This window comes from Manduca sexta, chromosome 27 (genome assembly GCF_014839805.1).
Source record: "Manduca sexta isolate Smith_Timp_Sample1 chromosome 27, JHU_Msex_v1.0, whole genome shotgun sequence".
NCBI classification, from domain to species: Eukaryota; Metazoa; Arthropoda; class Insecta; order Lepidoptera; family Sphingidae; genus Manduca; species Manduca sexta.
Window position 1 is genome coordinate 19,170,435 of NC_051141.1, and position 17,991 is coordinate 19,188,425.

General features: G+C 34.4%; 1 protein-coding gene and 2 long non-coding RNA genes across 3 annotated transcripts in view; 1 reads left to right on the plus strand and 2 right to left on the minus strand.

Annotated features, from left to right (window-relative positions):
• Nucleotides 1-17,991, minus strand: part of LOC115440555 — a 93,849-nt gene that overhangs the window by 41,645 nt on the left and 34,213 nt on the right. The window lies entirely within an intron of this gene.
• On the minus strand, nt 3,872-5,912 carry LOC115440558 (protein TIC 100). Its single transcript, XM_030164927.2, has 2 exons — nt 5,707-5,912; nt 3,872-5,024 (listed from the first exon to the last, which is right to left on the minus strand). The coding sequence occupies exons 1-2, from the start codon at nt 5,732-5,734 to the stop codon at nt 4,687-4,689; spliced, it is 366 nt and encodes a 121-aa protein (XP_030020787.1). The 5' UTR covers nt 5,735-5,912; the 3' UTR covers nt 3,872-4,686.
• Nucleotides 12,342-17,479, plus strand: LOC115440560. Its single transcript, XR_003938361.2, has 5 exons — nt 12,342-12,577; nt 13,496-13,601; nt 14,303-14,371; nt 15,673-15,746; nt 16,969-17,479. It is a non-coding gene; the product is annotated as an uncharacterized LOC115440560 (long non-coding RNA).

The following is a 17,991-nucleotide window of genomic DNA, read 5'->3' on the forward strand; positions in this document are numbered from 1 at the left end:
TTTTACTTATAGGTAAAATATAAATATATTAAATACAAATATACAAATAATTATTCTAAATTATAAATAAATTGGTTAAAGTTGTTTCAGCTCAAACAGTCGATAACCATGTGCATAAAATTATTACTTATTATTTAAAAGCTCCGACAACTTCAGTAAAGTATTCTTAACTGATTATAATTAATATAATAAAAAAATGTTACAAGTAAAAATTCAAAAATCATTTTCATAGAATCTATTTTAGTCGATCTTTCAGCAAGTTTTAAAGACTGTTGTTGTTCTAAATTTTCATTACAAATAAAAATTTGTAACCACACAATATTTAGGCTCGGGGATGATAAATAAAGGTAATAATATAACTACTAATAATTAAGTAACTCTCTATGTAATTGTCAGAGCGAAATATACTGTATTTCAAAAAAACAATAATGAAAGATTTTTTGATGGCGAACAAAAATATTTCCAAGGAGATTTTTTTCGAAAATCCAAAATGTAAAATGTAGGTAGATATTGTAACTTTAGCTTTGCTGATGACCAACACCTCAGTTCGCCCCGTGACCACGAGGGCTGCAAAGTCTTTGAAACGTTAGAAGAAAATTATAAAATAAAAAACGCAAAATAATTTTATTTCAATGGGATTTGACGTATGACGTAGGCGCAATGAACAACTCCGCACAACTAATTTTGCAAACATATTTTTTTATTTATTTATGTATGTATGTATTTTTTTATCTAAATCGTTACCACGAAATTAATTGCACTTATACTCCATCTACATTATTATATTATAAAGTAGAAGAGTTTGTTTATTTATTTGTTTGAATGCAGTATTCAAAGCAACTACTAGTTCGAATTGAGAAATTATTTTAGTGTTACACAGCATATTTATCGACGAAGGCTATAAGTTATATCTCATCAGGCTATTACTAATAGGAGTGGAGCATCAATGTTGCAGAAAAGGGGGAAAAATATTTCTTTTGCGAGCTTCCGTTGAGTGCGCTGCGTAACCGGTTAAAGTTATGCAATGATGTATGACGGAATTGTTCCTATTAAAACAGTTCTGAAAATTATATTTTAAAACATAGTTCTCTGCCGCATCTATTTATTTAAAACTTTATTGTACACCGTAAATATAAGAAGCAAGACAAATTTGTATACAGATGGTGGAAATGATTAAAACATCGGTGGTCTTATCGCTCGAGGCGATCTCTACCAGAATGATAATAAATATTATAATCTATCTGTGTTTTTGAACACGATAAACCCAAAAACTACCCAACGGGTTTCGTCCTCTACTACTGAGAGAGATTAAGTCTTAGTCCGGCACGTTGGCCTAGTGCGGATTAGTGGACTTCACACACCCTGAAAATTCCGATAGAGAACTTCTCAGGTGTGTAGGTTTCCTCACGACGTTTTCCTTCACCGTTAAAGTAAGCGATAATGCACAAAGAATACACACATCATTTTCTAGACAAATCAGAGATGTGTGCCCCTGGGATTTGAACCTGCGGACATTCGTCTTGGCGGTTCGTTCTACACCCAACTAGGCTATCGCCGCTATTCCTAGGCCATCGCCACTGTTAAGAAATAACTATATCATCAGCAAATTGTACATTTTTAACGTATATGTATGTATACTTTTTAAAACGTTTATTTATTTTTGTCACTTATCATAACCATAAAATGAAAGTACGAGTAGGTACAATTATTATAAATATAATTGTACACCATTTGGTTTGTTCATTTTTATGTGGAGGAGCATCCATACACAACAATACATTACACGAGCAAAACTAGTCATTAATGAATTCTTCTCCCCAAGGTAAAGCGTTTATTTTATTTATTCCTTTTATATGTTAAACATATATTATGCTAAAGATCCCAATGCAATAACTTTCACGGTATAAAGTAACATTAAATAGGCAAACGATGCTATGCTAATAGCTTAAGGTTCATTATTGAAGTTGTATTACAGCGGCCTGAGAAACAAATACAGGTTAGTTCGGGTACCACTCGGAATTTTTGTATACATTGTGTATTTTACATGAAATATATAAAGAGAAATAACTATATTCAAATTAAACTGCTTTCTGTCCCCCAACCCCCCCCCCCCCTCCCCCGTGACCACGAAGCATGCAAAATATTCGAAACGTCGGGAGAACATTAAAATATTAAAACCGCGATAAAATCCGAAAAATAGTTTAATTTTAATGTCGAACATTCGCGTAACTAAAAGAAATCATTATAATAATTAAGTTTATACAGTATGACCATTTGATGTCGGCGATTATGATTTATATGATTAGATATGACGCTGTGGCAAAGGTTAAATATTCGGAAATGGAAACCAATGCAAAATGTAAGGACTGATACAAATTATAATTGGATTTTATCCCACTATGCTATAATTTTAATACAATCATATTTTTATTAGTTGTTAACATCGATTATAAAAGTAAAACCGGTAGGAATCCGATTATATGGACCTTTTGTTACTAGTATGAAGTAATATTTATTTGTTTGCTTTATAAATAAAACTTCGTTGAACATTTTAGAGATGCGTCACGTTAAACTATAAGCGATAGTACCTATATCGATATAAATTTAGTACTTAAATAATAATGATACATTATTCTCTGAAAATATCTGATTCTTAAACTTTGACAATGGGAAATGCCTTCATGAAAAAATATCAAAGTATTCAACAATTTTATTGATGTTAAAGTTCAAGTTATTGTTAGCTACTGGAAAGCTAATACTTGCTGCATGATAAATATCCCTCACTTACCATCCGTACTACTTCCACTCCGCATAAATTATAAACGCCTTTGTGCTTGATTTGAAAGAAAAACAAATACTTCAATATTTTATTGTCTTTGGTCGCGGGTAAGTATTTACCACTTATTTTTAACGAATAATCTGTACACCTAGCAGTCATTTCCGCATTATAATAATATGATATTCGTATAGAGTAATCTAATATATTACATTTACGTATATTCTAGACACGAACGTTCATATAAACTATTTGTTCAAAATCTGAAATAGCAACCAAAACTTCACTGTTATAACATATTTATTCACTTGAACAACAAATAATTTTACTTATATGGCTAATATTTTTTATTCAAATCCAAGTTTACACTTAGACTCGAGTTCTTATATCATGACCGCCACTCCTTACACAACCACAAGCTGTAAATATTGAGCACACGAAAGACAGTTTGAATGGATATCAATTCAAATCAGTTGAACACAGTGGATGTTCGGAACGCCAAATCTATTGCTTACTTAGTACATATTATATCGATGACGTATTAGGTATTCGTTATACCATGCGCCACATATTTTGACACATGCTTGTCTGTGGTTACATGATTTACTCAACGAAGTTTGCACTCGCGCAACGTTCACGCTGCAGTATTTTAGTTCTAAATACGTTTACGTGGCGCTGTGCAAATTTCCATACAAGCGAAAACATTACATGAAAGATACTATGACGCATAAATTTGTGTGGATGGTAAGATGGTAAGCGATATAACCCATTATGATGGTAAAACTACCCTTACTTTTAACTAGAAAGCACTGCGGGGTATGACGATCGAAACATTGACATTGGGTCTTATAATGGCCAGTAATTACAGGCTACAATGTCTTTCCAACCGCAACAACAATACTTGCGCAATGTTGCTTGTCGATAAACATAGACATTACAAAGGTACCCGGACCCTCGCATATGCCTGACTTTATGGTAGGTAGCGTTTATGGGCAGCCGTCACAGTTACCATCAGGCGGCTAGCTTCTCGCATCATTTTTTTGTATAAACATCCTGTTTTCTCTCAGTTCGAAGCAGGAATAATAAATGTACACATTTCATTAAGATTATTTTTATTGAGTAAAATGACTAAACATATCATAAATACTTACATTAAGACACACTACTGACTACATTAAAGCGACTACAGTTACCTAAATGGAATGAAGTCGAGACAAAAACGGAATCAATTTAAAGTGAGGAACGACTTGAGAAAAGAATAATGCAGGAAAGGAGAAGTATTGCCTAATTTAAAAGGGAACGTAAGGAAGAGAAAGGGTTAAATTTTAGGGTTAATACATATTGCCGATTCCTCAAATTATTATATTAGAATGTGAAATGAATTGCATGTCCTCCAAAAGCAGCATCAAGTGTACACGAATAAGGTTGAGGTCGCTACCAATGAATCCTGAATTTTGAATTTACTGGAAGAGCGAAGACTTGAACGATATACCGCGTCGCCGTAGAGGACTAGGGAAAAGACTGGTTCCAGAAAAATTCTATGGACTTTCAATGTACCGAATTGAATTTCGTGTTTGAGACTTTTGTTTTAACTTTAGTAAATAAGTACAAATCAAATATCATAAGTTGCAATAGCACAATATTCGCCATGCGAAATTCCAGGGACGTATAAATTTTCGCGATAGCAAAAGTAAATTAGTTATAAACAGACGCAAAGCGCGGATGCCATCAGTCTTCATAGGTGGCCTTTGGCCAAACAAATTTCAGAGGTTTACCAAAAGTACTTTAGATTGCCTCAAAATAAAAGTAAGAATAATTTCGAAAATTAAAAATAATGTCGAAGATTAAAAGTAAAATTAATTTCGAAAAACACAAGCACATCAACATTATTGATTTCGACAATGACGTAATTAGTCATCATCATCATCATCATCATCATCATCGTCGTCATCGCTGTCGTCCTCATCATCAGCGAAGGGCACCTTTGCGTGGCGCAGAATGTTGCAGAGCGCGGCACGGGTCCCGTCGTACTGCATCTTGACCTTGAGGATATTCATCACCTCGTCGACGGTGAACACCAGGTACTCGAAGGGATCCTCCTCAATCAGCCGCACGTAGTACTGGTTGCCCTGGTCGTCTTCGTCAGGCGCGGCTTGGTAGGCCGAGCGCAGGTTCACCAGTTCAGGGTCCTTCATCAGATCGATCTCGGCCTCGCGGACAGCTTTCAGTAGCTGCTCCTTGGTAAGCACTATAATTAATTTTTAATCTAGTCATTATTTATTGCAAACCAACCAGTCTAAGACCACCGAAAATAAAATAAGGACGAAAAAGAAGCATTTTTTTATAATTAGTCGTCATTGTATTCTAAATTCGGAATTGGAGTGCCCGGGTTAGCTAGCTCGTCTGCGGTGCTGGACGTTGCACATGCGCGGCGGAAGCGGCGCCCGTCCCTCCATTGCACCCATTATTGATCTATGCACCCGATACGGAACTAATAAAAAATATCAGTTCCGCCTTTTTAGGGAAGTATTGAATTTAAGTTATATCAACTGTTATTATAAATGCGAAAATTTTGAGGTTTGCTCCTCGTTCGGGCCAGCTCAATGGATCTGAATGTTATTTGGTACAGAAAGAGATTTTGTTATAGAATAGCATACAGACTACTTTTTATCCCGGGAAAGTATATAGCTAGACTTTTATGCCGGAAAACTTTATGACGCGATCAGTGTCGCGAGTAAGAGTTGGTTACAATAACAATATAATGATAAATAATAATAACATATACAATTTTGACTGAAAAGAAACACCATAAAAAACATAATAATAAAATGACTAACATAATATATACATAACATATACTACATAGCAACTTCAACAAAAAAAAACAAAACAAATTAACATTACTACTAAACAACTTCAACAATACTCACAAACATCGCTGACGATCTTGAAGCCCATGCTTGATGATCAGGGAGAAACGTGAACTGATATACCGCGCGCGGGATACTCGCGTGAGATGCAGCCTTCCCGAACGCGTTCAGCGAGCAAATGCCGCGGGAGCTTGACTCCCCCGCGCCGCTAGTGTATTGATCTAGGTTTCTAGTGCAACTAGCGCCACCTGAGACTACCTCGACCCTATGTTTTGGTGCAGCAACAGGCTAGGAACAAAAGAGCAACAGGCTTGCCCGATTTGATAAGAAAATTACCCGAAGATTGTTTTTATTGAGTGTTTTGGTACTTCGTCGCGTAGATACGGGGTGGAACGATAGCGTCGCGTTAGCGATATCGCGGCTTAATTGTTGTTCGTAGATGTTTATGAAAACTTGAATAAGTTTGAAATAGTCATTAAAATGTAAAAAAATCACAGCCAACATAAACTTATTTATTTATAATTTATGAATAAGAATTCAACATCTTAAATAACCTAATCTCTTGTCTATTTCGTATGTTAATTTAAGTTTTAGGAAGTATATTTTACCGTCCAACCACATAGGCCAAATATGGAGGCAAAGAAATATGGGAACAAGCCTTATCAATAATATAAATTATACTATAAACGGTCCAAAATGCAATTTAGTTTTGCATCAATTGAGTTATGTCCGTTGCAATATTTATGTATATTAATATCGCCTATGGCCTAACCGAATAAAGTGGTAATCGAAACCGAAAAAAGGGTATTTTCCTAATATGTATCTAGGTATCTGGACAAAGCCAGCTGTTTTTTTTTTCCAAAAAAAAATGTGCTATTTTGTATAATTTGTATCGCATGACGTCCTTCTTCAGTCGAAAATAATATAAAAAAAACGAAGGCGAAGAACGTCATTGTATTAATTTACTACCCAGCACATAATCACAATGTTAATAAAATAACCGATGATTTATATTAAGCCTTTATTCAGCTGCAAATCAAGTTTTTTCTTGTTGTATTATTTGATTTTCCTTCGCCGAAACTACGTTAAAAATGGAAGCTTTATTCTATGATTAATTTGAACTAAAACGTAATGTATTATTAGGCATGAAGTATGGTAATAACGCCTGTTAAATTTTGTAAAACTCATAAGCATTACATTATACTGCTAAAAATATACGTCAATGGCTCAAAACAATTAGAGGAACAAGATTTTGGTCCTTTCTATTATCTTAACTATAATTAGGTCTAATATTAAATAATTTGTTTTTTTTTCTTTATAAATTTGTTTTTTTAACCGACTTCAAAAAAAAGGAGGAGGTTATCAATTCGACGTGATTTTTTTTTTTTGTATGTTTGTTACCTCAGAACTCGCTCATTTATGAACCGATTTGGAAAATTGTTTTTTTATTCGAAAAAATTTCTCTCCAGATTGGTCCCATAAATTTTTTTTCAAGATCGCTTCGGTAGTTTGGTTTTAAAATTAAAAGAACTGGAATAATTATGTCGTCCAAGAAAACGAAATCGCGAATTTAGCTTTCCTGTGACGTATTTAGTTATGTTTTTGCATTGAGTTTGGTTGACTGTACTTCTCACATACTTATATATATAGCATCACACCTTTTCCCCGTGTCAGGGGTAGGCAGAGGCGTATAATTTCATCGCGATAGTCGTACTGCGCGCGAAACACATTAGTTGTGTTTTTGCGTTGGGTTTAGTTGACTCCATTTTTCCATACATACATATATGTAGCATCACACCTTTTACCCCTTTCAGGGGTAGGCAGAGGTATTACACCACAGCGCGATAGTTGTACTGTGAGCCAAATATATCAGTTGTGTTTTTGCGTTAGGTTTGCTTGAATCTACTTCTTACATACATATATATAGCATCACACCTTTTCCCCTTTTCAGGGGTAGGCAGAGGTGTAACATTTCAGCGCGATAGTCGTACTGCGACCGAAACACATTAGTTGTGTTTTTGCGTTGGGTTTAGTTGACTCTACTTCTTACATACATACATAAATATAGCATCACACCTTTTTCCCTTTTTAGGGGTAGGCTGAGGTGTAACACCACAGCGCGATAGTTGTACTGTGAGCCAAATAATATCAGTTGTGTTTTTGCGTTAGGTTTGCTTGAATCTACGTCTTACATACATATATATAGCATCACACCTTTTCCCCGTGTCAGGGGTAGGCAGAGGCGTATAATTTCATCGCGATAGTCGTACTGCGCGCGAAACACATTAGTTGTGTTTTTGCGTTGGGTTTAGTTGACTCCATTTTTCCATACATACATATATGTAGCATCACACCTTTTATCCCTTTCAGGGGTAGGCAGAGGTATTACACCACAGCGCGATAGTTGTACTGTGAGCCAAATATATCAGTTGTGTTTTTGCGTTAGGTTTGCTTGAATCTACTTCTTACATACATATATATATAGCATCACACCTTTTCCCCTTTTCAGGGGTAGGCAGAGGTGTAACATTTCAGCGCGATAGTCGTACTGCGACCGAAACACATTTCACACCTTTTCCCCTTTTCAGTGGTACTTAGAGGTGTAACTCCTCAGCGCGATAGTCGTATCGTGAGCGAAACACAACTATGCCATTGGACGGTCTATTTTTTATTAACACAAAAGCAAAAAATAAATATAATTTTAAAAAAAATTAAACCGCCTTCAAAACCACTCAAAACCAAAAAATAATTTCACATAACAAGTATATATTGGATACCAATTTTGGAGTCGGTGCCTAATTAAAATTGCTAGTTAAGCTAAATAAATACATTAACGAATATACGAAAACAATGTGCTGCCAGCGTACAAAATCAGCAAGTGAGATCGTCACCAGAGATAAACACATCGCCGCAGTACAGCAAATGGAAGCTATTAAGGAAATATTTAAATTTGTGAACTGTACACTACCCAAATTCTTCCCCTGTTACATATAGCTGGTCAAATGTGGGTGTATTTCACTCCCTGCCTCGAAAAAAGGGGAAATAAAAAGATGAAACACCAAACATGTGCTTGGTATTACACCTTTCACTGTGTATGTTGTAGTACACGCAAACCTACTCCTTTTAATTGATTTGAAAGAAATTTAGCTCATAGATGGACTATGCAACAAATATAGCTAACTACCAATTTTAATTAGGCACCGACTCCAAAATTGGTATCCAATATATACTTGTTATGTGAAATTATTTTTTGGTTTTGAGTGGTTTTTGAAGGCGGTTTAATTTTTTGTTAAAATTATATTTATTCCAAATAAAAACGACTTTCTTGGATATAAACCAATTGGTGATTGTAAAAAGTCCATTAAAGAAATATTCTTATATAGATTAAGACTACTCTTTAGTAACTTTTGGTATGTGTGGCCCCCGTGAGGTCTAATCACAGCTGAACAACAAAGTGGCATGTTTCGTACGAGCGTTAAAATACGTTAATAAATACGCGAAAAACTGTAAAAGTAGTGTTTGGTTGTCAAAATTCTTTTTCCGACAATTTTCACTTTTAGAATGGACGAAAGTACTCAGTAATATACAACCTAAAAATGTTTTTATGACAATAAATATACAAAAACACTACAGTAACGGAACGTCGTGTTATTCATTCCCGATTATAATTTTTATATATATAAGTTTAATTAATATATATAAAGAAAATCATATTTATTTATGCTATCGCACTTTATATATTGTGCTCATTAAAAAGTTATACCACAAAAAGCCTAGAGTTGGTTAGGTTATGTAAAAACCGTGCACATTATGCGTGAGTTGAACGGGCTGAGCGAGTGTGCCGCGAAAGCTGCCAGCGAACTACAGAATTAATCATTCAAGGATAAAATTATTTTGCGTAATTATATTTTGAGGTTTGAATTTTATAATAATTATAAATTTTAACCGTTCCACCCTCTATAATCGATAGCATTTTACACATCTAATGAGATTAAGATTAGGAAAAAAATTAAAGAAGAGCAGAGAGACCAATTTTAGTCTTTTTTTTCTCTCTTTTAAATTTGGGGTATTTGCAATAACCCCTTTATTCAGTTAGTGTGACAATTAATAGTGAGTGAAAGTTTATGAGTTTTTTGTAGGTTTCGTTTGGGCTAGTCTCTGGAACTATTGAGCCGGTTTTTACAATGTCTTCCACTGATAGAAAGAAAGCTATTCCTGAGTGCTGTAGGCCACTTTATGCCGACAAAATATTTATTCCAGAAACACCTTTTCACGCGGGCGGAGCCGTTGACAATATTGATTTATGTTATGATATATTTATTGAATTATGATATATAAATATATTCATAAAAAAGTTTAAGTAAGTAGAACTTATGTGAAAATAGAATAAATAACGTGCTGAAAATCTTATGGTCATTAAAATTTGCCATAATATATACTTAAAGTTATTTGTTGTTCAAGTGCATAAATAGGTTATAATGGTGACGTTTTGGTTGCCATTTTAGTTCAGATTTTGAACAAATAGTTTATATAAACGTTAGTGTCTATCAGTGGCGAAGGGTGAAATTTTTCAAAAGGTAACCCGGTGTGAAATATTTGGCGTCAGTTAAGATATCGGGAGCAATTTATGGGAAAACAAAAACTAAGACAACGCATTAGTCTTGCTTCGAAATCGTCTAACTTTGACATACCTACTAAATTACCTATTATGCGTAAATAATTGAAAAATTTATAAAATCGAACAATAAATGTAGATAATTCTCCTTCCATTAATCACAAACATAAGTACTTACCTATTAATTTGTTATAAAAGTAACAAAGTAAGTATTAAAATTATAACCACACTACCTCCAAATAAATATCTGTTATTTTTTTTCAAAATAAAACTTTAAATGTAATTACCCCATATAGAAATAGGTATCACGATCGTCAAACAGACCAACAGTTTAAAGATACTTTCATGATAAACGTATATAATTATCAATTAAAATAATAAAGAAAGGTTATACGTTAACTTTTGCTTCTATCGTTTTAAATTCAGTAAAATATAATAAGTAAGTGCTTATTTTCTTCTAACACACATTTTGTGTCTAAAATCAAAAACTTTCAGATCTACTTTTAATATTTAACCATCTAAATACTAATATGTGAAATTACAGACTAATAATATACTTACGTAAAGGTAGACATTAAACTGATCACAGGTAGTTAATTCCATTATAATACACATTTACTTGTAGTTTCTAAATAAACAAAGCGCTGGTTACTTAATATCACAAAACTATCAAAAAATAAAATGAACATGACAATTTACAAACACCGCAACTTAGTAGCATAATAAATTATGACGTTTAATGGACGTAAAAAGTGACAACTATACAAAGTCGGTTAACATGAAGCCGAAAATGCTCGGGTTACCTTTGCCCATATCTTCCGCGCGATTCCGACAAACACTGGCATAGAAAGTCATACAAAGTGCTGCCATCTATATTAAAAACATACTACGACATTAAGCCGCTTGACAGCGGGTTACCTTGCGCCAGTGGCGTCACAATTTCACTTTGGTAACGGAATTTCTGGGGAACTAAATACTAAGTGCGCCATCTAACGTTATTTAAAATAGGTAATCGATATCGATTAAATTAACAAACAATGGGCTATTCGCCGATAGATGTCATTATTAAGTGATCATTAATTAATAAGTTAAGCTATTATAATTATTGTCCACTGTCTGGTATGTTGTAAATTTATATTTGCCTATTAAATATTTTGTTTAGTATTACCGAAAACCTAAAAGGGAAGCCGGTGGGAATCGGCTTGTATGGACGCTTCGCCACTGGTGTCTATAGAATATTACGTCAACGTTTGCTCCCAAAATTTCGAAAATTTTACAGCCAGCCCGCCTCGTCACCATAACGAATGCAAACTCAACTCATGCAAACTCTTTGAAACGTCGGGACAAAATAATAATGTAAATAACAGTCATAAAATCCGTAAATGATTTTCTTTCAATTTCATAAATTGGTTTCAAATACATCCAAAGAACTGGCTACCATTTAAAAAAATATTCTGCCTATAAAAAATAATCGGCGAGGACCAATGTTTTTTGTCAATTATTACTTATTATTTGTCATATTAAAAAAAAAATTGTAAACAAAGTCCCCATAGTTTGGGAATTTTTATTTCTATATCCACACTCTGAGCCTTGTCGATATTGTGCTGCCACCTATATAATATATCTAGTTTGTGCACGTTCCATATTCGAAGTTTCCACGCGTGCTATGTTCACACTGCTGTATTTTAGTTTCAAATGCTCCCGCAGGGCGCTGTGCAAATTTCCATACAAATTTATCTGCAATTCACCCTTGCGTTAACTATACGATAGTGCGTATTTCGCGTTATGGGTCGCTAAGGAGCCAATACCAGCTTTAGGAATAAAAAGCGAAACGAAGACAACGCTATACGCTAAATAGAGAAGTCAATATGGTGGATTTGTGTGACCTGTACAAAATATTCATAGCATGATCGATTCGAATGTTGATTATAATGATTCTATAACAAAACCTGATTAAGTTTATCTATAAATTCTATGTGTTTTGTGTATTTTTGAATATTTTCGTTATTCATTTTGTATAGAATATTGTTTTTAGAAGAAATAGTTACCTACTTTTTTAGACTGGCATCAAAACATTGTTATGACATCAACTTGACAGAGTGCCAAGGTGATTGAAATTGAAAAATATTCAAATACCTACGTCTGTTTATTACGTTTATTGTGTTTGTGTTTTAAAATACATAATAATCCCGTGTTAATGTATTCACAGTGTATTTTTGTAAACATGATAAACTACACTCGCAACGAACTTCGACGAATAACATCACTCAAGAAGATTTCGAGGTATCACATTATACCCGGTAACAATATAATAAAGTAAGTTTACGAGTTGTACTTCATATTTCAGATCGTGACAAAATGTAAACAAACTGATGGGTCATTATTGTGTTTTACTTTGGTTTTGCGTGAATTGCGGGGTAGATGTGGAATTAAAAAATCCATCACGCGGCTGGCATTTAAAATGAGTTAGTCAACAGCTGCTCGACAGAATGTAGAATGTAGGAATCGCGATGTTTTACAGCACAATATTATTTATTTATCTTATTCTTATAATATGTAATATCCATAAATTATTCCATAACATATACATTACCTAAATTTTTTACAATAATATTATTTTTACAAAAAAAAAATGCTACACATTTAATGAAATTATTTATCTCATTATTTTTAGATGTAAGTACCAACCTTGTTTATCTTTGCACCCCCCTTAGGTCGAAAGCCTTTGGCATTAAGTCTGCCTATACACTAATCTTTATATAAAGTGTGTAAATAAATTTATTAAGAGAAACGGAAGATTTAATGTTACGGATTAAAGCAGTATTTAATGTAATATACTAGCCAAATCAAGGACTGCACGGTATATTACAGCACACTTAACCCTGAAACATAAGATGTGAGGTCTCATAATACCAAATAATTATGCTACACTGTTCTTCAAACCCCAACTATGGTACATGGTTATAATGCTTTGAGGTAGAAATAGACAGTGAAAAAAACAGTCAGCCATTCAAAACCTTAAATTGCCTACACTATTTTCATTTCAATTTTTTTTTTATTTTACTTAAATAAACACAAAAACTTAATGCATATAGGTAAATTGAAATTTTTTAAATGCAATCAGCTCTACTTATGTGGCTATACCTAGTCAAATAAACCTTTGTATAAGGGGAATTCCCCCTAGTATTAATACAATAATATTAAATGATAATCTAGTTTATTCAATAATTCCAGGTCACACAAATGAGCTGAATACTGTCACCCTACTGGGGAGATCAACTAATAAGAGTCACTTGTGCAACAAGATGCAGTAAGCACTTTGGTGACTCCGCATTTACAAGTAAGTGTTAATCATTATACCATCTTAATGGGAACAGGACTAACAAAAAAAAAATCAGAAAATTACAACTACGGGAGAAAAGAAGTAACAAGGTTTGTGCCTAACTTCAAGTGAGTTTAGTATTAGTTAAATTGTTTTACTCAAATACCCAATATCTTACTTATCTTAATATTACAATTGTTAGTTTGTGAAAATCTTTGGATGATTTTTTTCTTGTTAGAATTGAATGTAGAAACAAACAGTTGTTGGTCCACAGTGTACCATGATTTGGATTACCATAGAAAACTTCTTTTTGTCTTGATTATTTCCTCCTATGGGCATTAATGGAATGAAATATGTGGCGTTGGTATTGTACATGTTATGAATCTCTATGGTGTTTTAGGGATGATTGTAGTGATGAAGGCTTCCATGCAGGGTAAGAGTAACACCTAGTTATCATTACTGGTGGTAGGATATATGGTATACTAATAGTTGTTGAAACCTCCTATAGTTGGCCACGTAAGTATGTATCCGTTTCCAACAGGCCGACATAATTGTGTCGACTGCCGAGGGGTAATCATCTCTCGTGAGTTGACATTTAATTGGTACCCACTCCCCTTACCATCAGATTCAGTGGAGTCACTTTGCCGTGGAAGTACAAAAGTCATAAAAACAACAATAATAGGAAATTGAAATAATTTATTTTTTATTGTATATTCCAGGCCATGGAAACTTCATCACCTGTCCAGGTGTCAACCATATTATGTGAAGCAACTACTAATGGTCTAAAGGTTAGTAGTAAACTAATTTTGACTTATATATCTTATGTACATTGTACAGTCAGCCATAAAAGAAGCTGAAACAAATTAAAAACTAAAAAACGCTTCTGCTCATTATCTGTAATCGTAATAATCTTTTTTTCTGAAACAAAGTATACATTTGAAGTATATTTTTGTAAAGATAAAACAATTGCTGATAAAGATACAATTTTTTTAAAAGTGATTTGAGATTTTGTGTTTGATGGTCTACTTTTGCTGCTGACTGTACATCAGTACATAAAATAATAAAATAAAATTATAGAGTTTCCGACTTGGCAAATATTAAAATGTATTTTGGAAATACTCAGAAGATGCATAAAAAAGATAATATAATGTAATGGAACCATTAAATTTTTTGTTTGGTTGCTCAAATGTAATATCAATTCAAAATCAAATATAACATTCAAAAACTAATAACTGAAAATTATTCGGTTTTATTTTGCGTAACATGCGGGCTAAATCGGGGACATATAGACACTCGGGGGAGACATGCAATATGCGTGTTAAGCATTACGTAACGCAATTTTTTAAGATTTTTATTTCTCAAAGCTATGCTTAGTTACGTTTTTAATGCTTTGAATGACGAGACGAGTTTGCCGATTGCCTGATGGAAAGCGATACGACCGCCCATAAACAGTAGAAATACCATAAACACCTTGAATTACATTGTTTGGTATTCCACTGTGCTCGCCATCCTGAGACATGAGAACGTCTTGACTAATCTGTTTTTAAACTTTTAATCACCGGTGAGGTTTCATTTTGACAGATATTTAAGCAATGCTTAACCACCTCTTAACGCTAAAACAAGTTTATGAGACAATTTTTTGGTAATCAGTGGCAAAGCAATTGATTAAAACATAAGACGAGTTTATAAGTAAGACTGATCATGTTTAACAGGTCATTTTTACTTATTTATTTTTTAAATTAAGATGAAAAACAGATTACAATAAAAATAATACACAAACTTAAAACTTTAGATTGTATTCCAAACTTTGCGCTCTTACGAGTTAATTATTCAAAGTGGTGAGTGGTGTAGTGGCGTGAAGTCATGTGTGTTATTATTCAACAGGGATATTTATATTGATGTCTCAGAAACAGTTTTTAAAACAGTAGTGGCAGATACATTTTTGGAAATAAATATTATTGCATTAATTATTATAGATTTCAGCACTAGCTCCCTGTTGAGTATTAAGAATTCATTATGTAGTTCTTTCAAAACTAAATATGATTCATATTTCATAACTATTCTTACTTTTTTTAAATTACTTTTTTAGGATGCATGGACGAGCTTATCATGGATAACGTAACATTAGAACGCAACGAGAGTACCTCATATCACAGAGAATAAGTAAGTTATATTATACTGTGATAAAATATGTCGAAGTTTAGGGATTGCTGATTGAATTTTATGTTTGACACACGGTTAGAGCAAGTTATGCTTGCCGTTCGCCTGATGGTAAGCGATACGACCGCCCATAAACAATAGGAACATCATTCAACACCTTGAATTACAAAGTATTGTTTGGTATTCTACCGCGCTCGCCATCCTGAGACGTGAGATGTTAAGTCTCATTATGCCCAGTAGTTACACTGGTTACAAAGTTCATCAAACCGGAAAACAACAGTGACTACACACTGCTGCTTGGCGGCAGAAATAAACTTTACGGTGGTGCCTACCCAAGCGGACTCTCATATATTAGAGACCTACCACCAGTGGGATATACACTATTTATTCAAGGAAAATGCACAGTAAGATTTTAATATAAGAGTGCTAGCTGATCTGACAGACGTTGTCTCGTCTTAACTATGAATTTGCAGCGCGCATTCTCTCAATCGCTGACAGTTATTTCAAACAATTGACAGTTATATAAAATTAATATTTTCGTTAAGTTTTGTTAAATTTTCTAATTTTCCGCGCAATTTTTTGATTTTTTTTTTTCATTGGAACCTCCTGACAATAGCAAACACAACAAAAAAATAGTGAAATCAGTCCAGCCGTTCACGCGTGATGGCGTGACCAAGGGAAATAGGGATTCATTTTTATATATACAGATAGATAAGAGTGCCATGGGCGGGAGCGGCCGGTAAAGCTAGTATTCTTTATACAGGGATATTTTGATATTTCCTTAATAAGTGAAACCAGATACTCGCCTATCTTTGTTAATATTGTGCCAAACATTACCCATTAATAATAATTATTTAAAATATTCCCAGTTTTATTTTTTGGTAATTTTGTATTTTGGTGCGAATATGGCGTGTGCTTGAGTGCAGTTCTGACTGATGTGTGTTGATGTTTGTTTGTTTGAACGCGCTAGTCTCAGGAACTATTGGTTCGATACAGTTGGTTATACCATGCAGTAGTTTTTACTTACGCGTGCACAAACATACATACGGACAGACAAAAAATAAAAAAAAATATTGCTCTTTTTTTTCTGTTACTGTTATTAATACCAGCCCCCCCCCCCCCCCTCAACCCACATTACATTTTCCTCAGTATCTGTAATGTACAAACTGTACAAATTTATTATATGTATACTATAAGTTAACAATAAAATTATAACTATTTCCAGGTGCCAAAGACCAGAGGAATTTTGAGGGAGCTGGCTTAAGAAATAACGCCCAGAAAGACACAAAATTAATAAACAACCATGCAGTCTCCTCGCAATACGCAACAGATACAAATTGTTGACGAAACTTGCGGATATAGGACTCTGTATGCCGTGTTGAAGGCGCCGGCGCATGCGCATCACAAATTGCACCACGAACACAAACAGCGGTGATGAGATACGACTCCCCACGGGAATAGTGAAAAGACAACAGTTTATAACTGCAAAAAAACATTAATAAGCCCGACAAGCCGCGGTAAATGTACGACGCAGTCGAAAGTAAGGGAGTCAGTCTCAGCAGCGTTGAATGGCTCGAACTTACTATTGTTTCTGGCCGGAATATTATTCCGATATCGGAAGGAAGCGACAATCGCCGTCATATATAATAACAAAATAATAATATCAGCCCTGTATCATGTACTGTCCCACTGGTGGGCACGGGCCAACACTACTACTGAGAGGGATTAGGCGTTAGTCCACCACGCTGGCCTAGTGCGGATTGGTAGACCTTACAACCTTTAAAATTCCTATACAGAATTTCTCAGGTATGCAAGTTTCCTCACAATGTTTTCCTTGACCGTTAAAGCAAGCGATAGTTCACAAATAATCTTAGAAAAGTCAGAGGTGTGTGTCATTGGGATTTGAACCTGCGGCCATTCGTCTCGGCAGTCCGTTCCACACCCAACTAGGCTATCGCCGCTTATCGCCGTCATAGCTGGCATGAATGAAATGTTTCTGAACGTTCCACGAGAGGATCAACTATTACAATACTTCTTATGGTGAGGAGCAGAGAATACAGCTCACCAAAGCACTTCAAGATGTCAAGCATGACCTTCGGAGTCGCAAGCTGTTTGTGGAGCATTATGTGACTGATTTACCCAACGCGACCAACTTGGCTTGGATCAAAAACTACGATCAGGGTATGCAGAATTGGCGCCGAGTTTCCCAAAAAAAGGCCATTTGGCGTTTTGGAATGGCTTTTCATCC